The sequence below is a fragment of the Penicillium cosmopolitanum genome, assembly GCF_028827165.1.
Source record: "Penicillium cosmopolitanum strain IBT 29677 chromosome Unknown utg000006l:49.0-5199605.0:1.0-5204138.0, whole genome shotgun sequence".
NCBI lineage: Eukaryota > Fungi > Ascomycota > Eurotiomycetes > Eurotiales > Aspergillaceae > Penicillium > Penicillium cosmopolitanum.
In genome coordinates this window covers 2445639-2457386 of record NW_026622676.1, presented here as the reverse complement: position 1 = coordinate 2457386, position 11748 = coordinate 2445639, and the positions used below count along the sequence as shown (strand labels likewise).

General features: G+C 51.4%; 3 protein-coding genes across 3 annotated transcripts; 2 read left to right on the top strand and 1 right to left on the bottom strand.

Moving 5' to 3' along the window:
• Window positions 1–557, bottom strand: N7509_005429 (uncharacterized protein; the record flags this gene model as incomplete). Its single annotated transcript, XM_056630066.1, has 2 exons — window positions 1–423; window positions 531–557. 2 exons carry the CDS (start codon window positions 555–557, stop codon window positions 1–3), a joined length of 450 nt encoding a protein of 149 aa, XP_056489368.1.
• Window positions 558–1301: 744 nt separating this feature from the next.
• Window positions 1302–6808, top strand: N7509_005428 (formin sepA; the record flags this gene model as incomplete). The annotated part of the gene is made up of 4 exons (XM_056630065.1): window positions 1302–2476; window positions 2540–4527; window positions 4592–6012; window positions 6083–6808. The coding sequence occupies 4 exons, from the start codon at window positions 1302–1304 to the stop codon at window positions 6806–6808; spliced, it is 5310 nt and encodes a 1769-aa protein (XP_056489367.1).
• Window positions 6809–7940: 1132 nt separating this feature from the next.
• N7509_005427 (tRNA modification GTPase) lies at window positions 7941–10048 on the top strand (the record flags this gene model as incomplete). Its single annotated transcript, XM_056630064.1, has 3 exons — window positions 7941–8348; window positions 8426–9972; window positions 10030–10048. Coding segments are annotated over 3 exons (1974 nt in total), but the record flags the coding sequence as incomplete, so codon positions are not given.
• Window positions 10049–11748: the final 1700 nt, after the last annotated feature.

The following is an 11748-nucleotide window of genomic DNA, read 5'->3' as shown; positions in this document are numbered from 1 at the left end:
TCAATGTTGGCCATGTGCGCCTCTCCTCCCACCATGCTCTTCTTCATCACTATCATCCATAAAACCTTCTTCTAATTCTCGATTGAGGCGACTTGTCGAGTCGCCCGATATCCCGCGCCGTTGTTCTAAGGCCTCCCGGCGTACGGAATCCATAGTCATTCCGGTCATGAGTTCCCCTTCCTCCTCATCTATGCTGATATTATCGTGGTCGTCAAGGTGCGTCCCTCGCCTCCACGAGGATGGGAGAAAAAGGCGCATGGCTGTATCGGCTATGCGATCGCGCAGCGACAGTGTATGGGCCGAAATAGCATGCAGGGGTAGGTATTGGGAATAGCGCTGTTGGTAACGTCGGAGGAATGGTATGATCAGGAATGAGAAAAGGAGGTAGACTGTCAATGCAATTGATGCGGGAATAAGGATTGTCTGGGAATTCATTGTTAGATAATTGGTCTTCATTAATTCGGGGGCCGTTTTTTGAGGGATGATGACGAGGCTGTGACACAAAGGAGGAGCGAGGGGGACAAGCGAACCTTTGCAAAGCCCATAGAGGATCCCATTTTGAAAGTCAATCCTCTGGAATTCCAAGAAGCTGAAATAAGACAGGAAAATCAAGGCTTTGGGCGACTGAGTATGAGTTGTAGTTGTTCTGTTTACCGTCCTGGTATCGGGCCGGGGAGTAGAGCGGCGTCGGGATCGGCAATATGCATTGAGTCAGGTGTCAGTTATCCTCCCGTGTAGAAGTTGAGGACCGTCTGATTCAAAGAAACTGTAACATCTCCAGCAGAACAGCAATGTTCTACTCTGTTCTCACAGAGAGGTGTGTTTCAATGTTCAACTTTCCCCGATCCCCACAAGGGAAGCCTGGGAGATATCATGACTAAGCACGGATTAACTGTCGACCGGATATTTAGGGGGTTATCAGACACACGCCCGTGCTTTGATCGACCCTGGCGTCAGGAATCACTGGGACTTGCATATTGCAACCCTCTCCGGTTTCATATTTCTGGATTTGATTTTCTTTGTGTGGTAGGTAACCGATAAGCTACCTCCCGTCATTGATCCCTCTGATTCAGGGTTACTGCGTCAGTCACAACCGAACCGGGTATACTAAACTAGCCAGGGAGGGACAAAAACACCACTTCGGACTATCGTGAATGTCACCATTTTCGTCCACCAGATCCATAGCGATCGACCCCGCTACGGCTTGTACATCGATTTTACAACCTCCCACCCTCTCCAAGTGTGCTAAGGGAGCGCTCTTTATGCTGCTCCCTGCCACTTCATAGCGACAACCCGCCAAAATGCCCACTCATGCAGCCGCCGACAAGTCCAGGCAAACATCGGCCGGGAAATCATTTTTTGGAAGGAAACTATACAAGGACCGCTCGACCGATGATCGTTCTCAAGGATACGACGGATATGGAGGCTCTTACGATAGCCTAGCACCGCCTGGAAGTGCGGCGGGATCTCGCTCGTCCCGCTATTCGAAGCGCTCTTCGATCCAATCTGTCGACATGAGCCACGATATCGACCCCGGAAGCCTCGGCCCGACCGCAGGTGTTATAACGTCCATACCATTTGAGAGTCTGCCATCAGATACAAGAAACCCCATCCCGATCGATAGCATGTCGCGACCCGACTCCCGCCACGAGCCCTCCCCCAACCACATTGGAAAAGCCGGGGGAGATTTCCATCAGTACCCAACTTTGACCTCCACCTCTGCGCCGAACGGTTACGCTCCTCATCCATCCGGTCCCCGACCACCCCCACATGGATCCAACACGACGATGACTAGCAGCAACTCAGGGGACCGTGGCACTCGATATCAACAATGGGGACGACCCGGAAGCTCAGCGGCGAACCCTGGCATGGGACATAATTCATCGATTGACTCCTCCTCGAATTCTCGCACATCACTTGACCAGGCTAGTGTATATTCCGGCCATTCATCCAATACGCGGGGCTCAAACTATTTCCCCTCGGAGCCCTCTTCTCGCACCCTCACAAGCTCGCATTCCAGTGATCGCAATACAATCTTCCCAAGTAGCGCAAGTACAGGCAGATTGTCAAACGCCCCTTCACAGCACCAACCCATCCCCGCAGCCGTCCCCCGTCCTCCCGATAATTTCCTTACTCGTCCTAGAGATGATCGTATCGTTGACCAGCTGTTTCTGGACCTGATGCAGAAGCGTGGATGGCAGAATCTTCCCGATCAAGCCAAGCGGCAAATGCTATCATACCCTGCCTCCAAGAAATGGACTTTGGTCCACCAGGATCGCTTGACAGAACTGCAGGGAGAGCAGAAACGACGACAGAATGCCCGTCAAACACACGGTCATGATGGTCTTTCAGGTCTTCTGGAGCGTGCCGATGAAGAAGGCAGCCCGGAGTGGTATGTGAAGAAGGTGATGGATGACACCATTACGTCAAAGCAACTGGCTAGTTTGAGCGTCAGTTTGCGAACGCAGCCCATCAGGTAAGCCGGGAAATCACCTTTTTCGCAGCAAACAAATTAATAAATACTGATCATCTTCTACAGCTGGGTGAAAGCCTTCGTTGAAGCACAGGGTCAAGTTGCCCTGACCAACGTTCTTCAGAAGATCAATAGAAGGAAGGCCTCTGGGCCCGTTCCTGCTCCTCCAACTGGCGACAAAGATCTCGACCGTGAATATGATATCGCCAAGTGTTTGAAAGGCCTCATGAACAACAAATATGGAGCCGATGATGCACTCGAGCATCAAGGTGTACTTGTCGCACTTGTCAACTCATTAGCTTCCCCTCGCCTTAACACTCGGAAGCTTGTCAGTGAAGTTCTCACCTTCCTGTGTCACTGGGCCGAAGGCCAAGGCCACCAAAAGGTCCTACAATCCATGGACAAAGTCAAGCACGACCATAACGAGACTGGCCGATTCGATGCTTGGATGAGAATTGTTGAAGTCACTATCGATGGCCGTGGAAAAATGGGAAGTTTGGTCGGTGCCAGTGAAGAATATCGCAGTGGTGGTATTGGCATGGAAAACCTGCTTATGGAATATGCTGTTTCCACCATGATCCTCATCAATATGCTGGTAGATGGAGCGGAGAACGACTTGCAACTACGATGCCATATTCGTGCCCAGTTCATCTCCTGTGGAGTCAAACGTCTTTTGACCAAGATGGAGGGTTTCCAGTATGAGGTTATCGACAAGCAGATCGAACGTTTCCGGGAGAATGAGGCTATTGACTACGAGGATCTCCTCCAACGAGAAGGTAGCAGCATGAAGGACAGCGTTGAGGGAGAAGTCAAGGATATGAGTGATCCTCTTCAGATTGCGGATGCCATCGCAACCAAGATTAATGGCACCAGGTCGCACGACTACTTCCTCTCGGCAATGCAGCACATGTTGCTAATCCGCGAGAATTCTGGCGAGGAGGGTCTCCGAATGTTCCAGCTTGTGGATGCTATGATGAGCTATGTCGCCATGGATAGGAGGCTCCCTGATCTCGACCTTCGACAAGGACTGAATTTCACTGTGCAAAGTTTGTTGGATAGACTTCATACCGATGCCGAGGCGAGACGTGTGTATGACGAATCGCTAGAAGCCCGTCAGATTGCCGAGGCCGCTATTGCCGAACGCGATGAGATGAAGGCTCAAGTCGAGCTTGGTGCCGACGGTTTGGTCAAGAAGCTTCAAAAGCAGATTGATGAACAGACCGGAATTATCGAGCTCCAGGCACGTCAAAACGAGACTTTGAAGGCCGAGGCCAGTGAACTACAGAGACTGCGTGCGCAGGAACTCCAGCGCAATGAACTGGAGACCCGAGAGCTCTATCTGATGCTTCGAGACGCCCAGGATATTGCTGCATCCAACGCCCGCAAAGCGGCCAACCCAGATCAAGAGCCATCGGCCGCCGATCCATCGCAGATGCCTGGAATTCTGGACCGGGAGCGTCTTATGGAACGATTGGAGCGCCAACTGGAGAGAACCAAAACGCAATTCAAGCTTGAGGGCAGAGTCTGGGGCCAGCACGGCCCATCTGACCGTCTACGTGAGCTGCGCGAAAAGATGGATGGAGAGGATGATTCTGGTGAAGAATTTACTGAGCAGACTCGCCGCCATCTGGACCCGGGCTCCCTCGGATCCGTGTACCGGAAACGCAGCCATGTGCCTGATATGGACGAGTCCCCTGAAGGCCAAGCTCTTTCTCCCGTGGATGAGGATGAAGAAGCCGTGTACGAAAAGCCTCGCTTGGTGGAAATGCAACGACCTCGTCTGAACCCTGCTCAAGCTACTGGCCTGCTCGGCGAGCTTGCCTCTAAGGTGCCCAAGTACGATGAAGGCCCAGAGGGAACTGGCACTGCAGGTGAAGACAAGGATACTGCAATGGAGGATGGTGCATCCAAGCCAGAGTCAATAGCACAGCAAGGCTCATTGGGAATGCCACCTCCACCGCCACCACCACCACCGGGTGGCCTTGCTATGCCTCCCCCGCCCCCTCCTGGAGGTGCCAAGCTCCCGGTTCCTCCTCCTCCACCACCAGGTGGCAGTGGTCTTCCTCCCCCCTCCGCCGCCGCCAGGTGGCCTTGCTATGCCTCCCCCTCCTCCGCCAGGTGGTGCCAAGGGTATCCCGGTCCCTCCACCTCCCCCTCCCCCGCCTGGCGGCAAAGCCGGTCTACCCCCTCCCCCGCCTCCTCCAGGTGGTATTGGTGCTCCACCACCTCCACCACCGGCGCCTGGAGGCAACGGTGGATTTGTTCCTCCGCCGCCGCCACCAAGTGCTCCACTGGGCGCTGGTTGGAAACCATCCTTCATTACTCCAAACTCCGTTGTGCCTATGAAGAAGTTTGGCGATCCTAAGAACAACCTCAAGAAGGTGCACTGGGACAAGGTTGATACTCCTGAAGTAACAGTTTGGGCTGCGCACGCCGTTTCGGCCGAGGAGAAGGAACAGAAGTACACCGACCTGGCCAAGAAGGGTGTCCTAGATGAGGTGGAACGGCTGTTCAGGGCTAAGGAGACTAAAATATTCGGAGCCAGCACAGCGGCCAAGGCGCGCAAAGACAAGAAGCAGGTCATTTCCAATGATTTGTCTAAGAACTTCCAGATTGCCTTGTCCAAGTTCTCTCAGTTCCCACCTGATACCGTGGTTCAAATGATTATCCACTGTGATCGAGAAATTTTGGACAACATGGTCGTCATGGACTTCTTGCAGAGAGATGAAATGTGCACCATTCCGGAGAACGTCGCGAAGTTGATGGCGCCGTATAGTCGGGATTGGACCGTTCCAGGCGCTGAAACCTCTGATCGTGAACAGGATCCCAGTGAACTCACCCGTGAGGATCAGATTTATCTCTCCACCGCCTATGAGCTTAATCACTACTGGAAAGCGAGAATGCGTGCACTGTCTCTGACGCGCTCATATGAGCAGGAATACGAGTACACGTCCTCCAGGTTACAAGAGGTCGTTCGAGTCAGTGAATCTCTGCGAGACTCCGTCTCGCTCATGAATGTTCTTGGTCTGATTCTGGACATTGGAAACTATATGAACGACGCCAACAAGCAGGCTCAGGGTTTCAAGCTGAGCTCGCTTGCTCGCTTGGGCATGGTTAAGGATGATAAGAACGAGACCACTTTTGCCGACTTGGTCGAGCGTATCGTGCGCAATCAGTATCCCGAGTGGGAATCTTTCTCTGATGAAATCAACGGCGTCGTTGGCCTCCAAAAGGTTAACGTTGACCAACTTTGCACTGATTCCAAGAAGTACATCAGCAATATCAAGAACGTGCAGTCAAGCTTGGATGCAGGCAACCTCAGTGATCCGAAGAAATTCCACCCTCAGGATCGTGTCAGCCAGGTGGTTCAGCGAAGCATGAAGGATGCTCGGCGCAAGGCTGAGCAGCTGCAGCTTTACCTGGATGAGATGGTGAAGAGCTACGATGACATCATGGTCTTCTATGGTGAAGATAATACCGATGAGAATGCTCGGCGAGACTTCTTCGCGAAGTTGGCTTCCTTCTTGGTCGAATGGAAGGTTTGTTTATTCATCTGAAAATGAGCCAGATGGCCTCGTGTATCAAATTGCTAACTGGTTCTACCAATAGAAATCTCGCGAGAAGAATATGGGCTTGGAGGAAGTTAGGAAGCGTACTGAAGCCTCGCTGGCCCGCAAACGAATCAACGTCAATCTCGCCAATGCCAATGGTCCTGCGGTGGAAGCGCAGAGTTCCCCTGCCAACAGCGGTGCAATGGACTCGCTTCTCGAGAAGCTGCGCGCTGCTGCGCCCCAAGCCAAAGACCAACGAGACCGTCGCCGTCGTGCTCGCCTCAAGGAGCGTCACACTGTTCGCGTTGCCTCCGGACAACATGTTCCCGATGGCGATGCGGAAGAGGGCAAAGACGGAAACGAAGATGCGGCCGATGGCGATGCCAAGACCGATGAGAATGGTCTTCTGAGCCCGCCTCTACCCGATGATGGAGACCAAAGCACCCAGGAGGCTCAAACATCCGAAGGCGAAGATATTGCCGACCGTGCAGCCAGCATGCTTCTCGGCCTAAGGAGTAACTCTGACGCAGGTGGCGAGCGTCAGAGACGGCGAAGAGAGAGTGCTGATGAAGAACGTCGAAATCGCCGCATGAGACGACGCAATGGAGCGACGAGCGGAAGCAAAGACAGCGCCGATGGATCGGGTCTTCCAGCCGTGCAAGAACCCATGTCGCCTTCACGGACCGACTCTATTGGTGCGGATGACCAGGCTCTGCCGAGTCCTCTCCAAGAAGAAGCACAGTTATCAGCGCCCCCTTCCCATCATCGTCTCAGGACAACATGATGATGACCAAAAACAAGAAGAGCCCTCTGCCGACGGTTCATCTTCCAGCCATCCGATCGAATTGTCGGATTGAGACCGTGAACAGCCCCACGGGCGACCCTAATCTAATGTCTGATAGATTCTTATGTGATGCCGCCTCGGAAATTTTTTAAATTTTTCTCTCTTGCATCACCTTTTTCCCTATCTCTTACCCTCGACTCGACTGTATAATACCCTTTTCACTCCCTGTCACCCCCTTTGATCCGCCATTTTCTCTATTCACTTCGTGATGAGCGTCTGCATGGGTCATGATACCATCGTCTTCCTTTTTCTCTTTTCCTTTCCTCTTCTTTTTTCCCTGGTTATTCCATGTTAAATTTACTTGTCTGTCGAGGGCACCCCCGCATACCCAACCTTGTCCGTGGCTCAAGAGCAGTCTCTCCTTGTACATAATTCCCTTTTTCTCCATCATTCACGGCACTGTCGACCATGACTGTCAAATTTCATGATCGAAAGACCTGCCTTCTATCGAATTGCATTCCCATGTTCGATGTCACTTCTCTGTCTTTGTGAAGTCCTTCTACTATCCCTCTGTGCACTCTTCGGATGGCAGGTACTGTGTGATGAAGGTTGTACGTGTATGCGAATCGCTGCTACTAATGCGGAAGAAGGACGAGTTTCACCGTCCAAGATGGAGTGGTACTAAGATAGAATTTCTATAAGAGGAATATACGTGGTACATTCATAGATTACCCCTGTGCAAAGCTTAGCTCAAAATTCCCTATAGGCTTCAAGTTCTACTGGGCTTACTTTAAAATTACTAAAACTACTCTCGATAATGCCCGATACTGCCCAAAGTTACTAGATATCTATATCTAGCCCTTATTTTGGTCCAGGAAATGAGATGCCATTCATATAAAGACAACGTATTAGGGCGCTAACCCATAAAAGGAAAAGCTAACCGGATACAGTAATTCGCATGTCTACAGCGAACGATAGTCAATCGCCCTAGACCTTGGGCAAACTGCCTTAGTGGATGATCATAGTATAATAGTGAGAAATTATAATGAAGCTTATCTATAGTAAGCAGTCAGTTAATAGTTATCTAACTAATTGCGTGAACTAATAGTTACTTCCATTTGTTATTGTAGTACTACGCTTGCTGGATCATCTCCACGTGACTGTTATCTTGGATCCACCAATCTTTAATTTATCGCAACAAGCACGCGACGCCCACTCAATAACCTGCAATTCAGGCTTGAAAGCTTTGTCTCTGCGTATGAGAGCCTGTCAATCCCAGAGCCTGCGATGGGCCGCTTCCATACGCTCTCCATGGGCTCAAGTACGGCCTGCAATATTCAACGAGCTTCTCTTCCGACGTCATGATTCGATCCGCGGAGCGCAATCTTTAAGAAGCGGACATAGTCCCATTCGAGGCTTCTCCTCGACCCGATATGCGCCTTTCATGCTCGACACCGATTCTACAATCTATGCACTATCTACATCACCCGGAAGAGCGGCGATTGCAGTAGTGCGAGTCTCCGGGCCAGCGTGCGCCTCGGTATAGTCCTCCCCTCCCCCCCTCAAAGAAGTATAAACGAATCACAAAAGCTTATGCTGATCACTCTGTGCATGTAGATCTATAAAGCGCTCTGTCCTCAATCTCCCCTCCCCAGACCACGCTTCGCCGCACTGCGAACCCTCTACGACCCCGACCAGCCACCTTCCACAAACACCGTTCTCGACGCCGGTGCCCTCGTCCTCCACTTCCCGACCCCAAAAACAGTCACAGGCGAGGATGTACTGGAATTTCATATCCACGGCGGGCCAGCCATAGTCAAAGCCGTTCTCGGCGCGATCGCCCGAACAAATCATACAAACGCAGTGGTCCGATATGCCGAACCGGGCGAGTTCACGCGCCGAGCATTCATGAACGACCGCCTCGGTCTCCCGCAGATAGAGGCGCTCGGTGATACGCTCTCTGCGGACACGGAGCAGCAGCGTCGGCTGGCAGTGCGTGGCTCAAGCGACGCCCTGCTTACGCGCTACGAGCGTTGGCGTCAGCAGCTACTCTATGCGCGCGGCGAATTGGAGGCCTTAATTGATTTCTCCGAGGATCAGCATTTTGATGAGTCGACCGAGGAGCTGGTCTCCTCTGTTGCGACGCAGGTACGTGATCTGCAGGTCCAGATCGGGTTTCATATCCAGAATGCGTCGAAGGGTGAATTGCTTCGTAATGGGATTAAGGTTGCGCTCCTGGGGGCTCCGAATGCTGGTAAGAGCTCATTGCTGAATCGTGTTGTGGGGAAGGAGGCCGCTATTGTTAGTACCGAAGAAGGGACGACAAGAGATATTGTTGATGTTGGCGTTGATCTTGGAGGTTGGTATTGCAAACTCGGTGACATGGCGGGTATCCGTGCGGAGGGAGGTGGTACCGATTCTACCGGGCGGATTGTTATAGGTGCCGTCGAGAAGGAAGGAATTCGCAGAGCGAGAGAAAGAGCTTTGCAGTCTGATGTGGTCGTGGTAGTTGTTTCACTCGAGGAGGGTTCCAATGGAGAGCAGCATCTTTTGGTTGAGCCTGAGGTTCTTGATGCGGTTAATGATTGCGTCAAGGCTGAGAAGTGTTTGGTTGTTGCCATCAACAAGTGCGACAAGCTTCCGGCGGAAGAAAGGGATGGTCGTCTACCCCAGTCTTTGGAGACTACTATCTCAGCTGTCTTCCCGGCCGTGCCAAAGGAACGCGTTTTCGCCATTTCCTGCAATGAAGCAGAGCGGGGACTTTCGCCGCTGAGCCAGTCTGACCCAGGCCATCTACAATCATTTCTACGTGGATTGATCTCGACATTCGAGCAGATCGCTTCACCGTTAGGCATGGATGGAGATAATAGTGGCCAATATGATATTTCCTATTGGGAGGACTCATTGGGAGTCACTCATCGACAAAGCTCGAATCTAGAAAAATGCCTCGACCACCTGGAAGATTTTCTGTCCCAGACCTCCTCCGCTTCCCCAGCTCCCGATTCGCCTCCACCTTCGTCCCCGAACGGAATTTTCGAAGAATCCGAAATTGACATCGTCACCGCTGCTGAGCATCTGCGTTTTGCGGCGGACATGCTCGCTAAAATCACCGGCAAAGGTGAGAGTGGAGATGTCGAAGATGTGCTCGGGGTCGTATTCGAAAAGTAAGTCCTCTGTCTGTCTGTCTTCCGTTGACTGAATCGGCAAACTGATGATTGTAGGTTTTGCGTTGGCAAGTGACAAGAATTGGGAGATTTATCAAGATCAGTGGAATCACTTTCTGCGAAGCCTCTTGGCTACCCCAGCCCTGGGCTTTGCGAGTGCAGAAATTCATGGTCGAGTGGAGATTGAACAAGTTGCGCTGATCGGACTCCCAATGTCATGCTGGCATATACCTGGCAGGTAATGCTTGTCTTCATGCCTATGGAGAGCTTTTTTCATGGGAACCAGGATCGTATCAAAAGAATTGTTGATGCACATTGTGCGCTTTTTTTGCAACTCAATTTGACGATTGGAAAGCTGAATCGTCTGGGCGATTGGCAGGCCCATTGTAACCACCACGGCCCATGGTGGAGTTGTCTTGGTCGTCGCCGAGGAACATTGTAAAGTATCTGGATGATATAAAGAAGACGAGGTTGTACAACAATGTATATAGAAATATTATCAAGAAAGAGCAAGTAAAGGTTTCAGATGAGGCTTTTAGCTGTTGAAATTTTGCTGTGTCTTGGAAAATATTGGGAAAAAATTAGATTTCCCACGGTTGATATTTATACAAGAACCCTTCAGCGGAACCAGTCTGCCTTAAGACGCCATGAATCATACAGGCACCCAGAATCTTCCAGCCCTGCCATTTCAGGCAATCTTCTAGATTACAGCCTGGAAATCGACCGAAGCACCGGGACTGCTCTCGTGTACCATCTGAGTCAGGGCCGCCCATTGCTAGCTGCGTTCTTCGCGAGATATGCGGGCCGGCCAAACGAAGCGGACCTGTGATGCGCCAATCTCCTACCCTTGGCACGCCGTATTGCTGGATGATTCATCAAGACTAATGCTACCGTGCCTACGATGATGATGCGGATCTTAGTCGAGCGAGGCTTAGTGGGTAATCATTTGACATTCAAACAACATCTTTTTTCAGCTGACGAAACGTGGTTGGAAGTTGAAACATGCTACTGGGGCTCAGCCGGTGACTCCTCCAGTGGACCCGGGCCTAACGACTGTCTACTGATTTGCAATCCTTCTTCTCCCCTGCTACTCTAGAGATTGTTTGCGAATCTATTTCCCTTGTCCAGCTCTTGTTGATTTCAATTTCTTGGTTTCTTGTTGGCCTTATTCGCTTGATTTCGGAGAATGTCAGATTCTAAGAATAGCCCATGTCTTCCCCGCCTTCACCACACGCTGAGCAGCCCACAACTGGGAACTAGGAAGAAAATGGAGAACACTTTCCTATATTTACAGTAGCGCATAAGTGTGTAATTTGCGGCCGGAATTTTTCACCGTTGGAGTCCGCAGATGCTATTAATAAAAATAAGAATCCCACGTTGTGCCCTTGCAGTGTGCTGCCAGGGGCCGGTTGTGAGGGTTGAGGATTACTTCTTTTGGACCGCGCTCGCGTCCATTTTCCTTTTTGGCCGACTCTTCTCGCTCTAAGGGCTGACGGGCGTACAAGGATAGATGGGAAACGATTCAAATTTTGCAAGACGTGATTTAGGGCTTTGTAGAGATACTTACTACGACGGAGTACATCCCGGCAATATGGTGAAGAATGGGGGCCGTTTGTGGGCAGTTGGATGCTATTCATAGCACTGGCGCATCCCGGTTCGGCCATGTGGCCTCCTGGTTTGTCCTCTTCTCCACCCCACACGCTCGATGGCTTCGCTAGTTGTAAAAGTACGCTAGCTATGGTGTTAGCTCTACTGTACATACAGTGCACGGTCTAT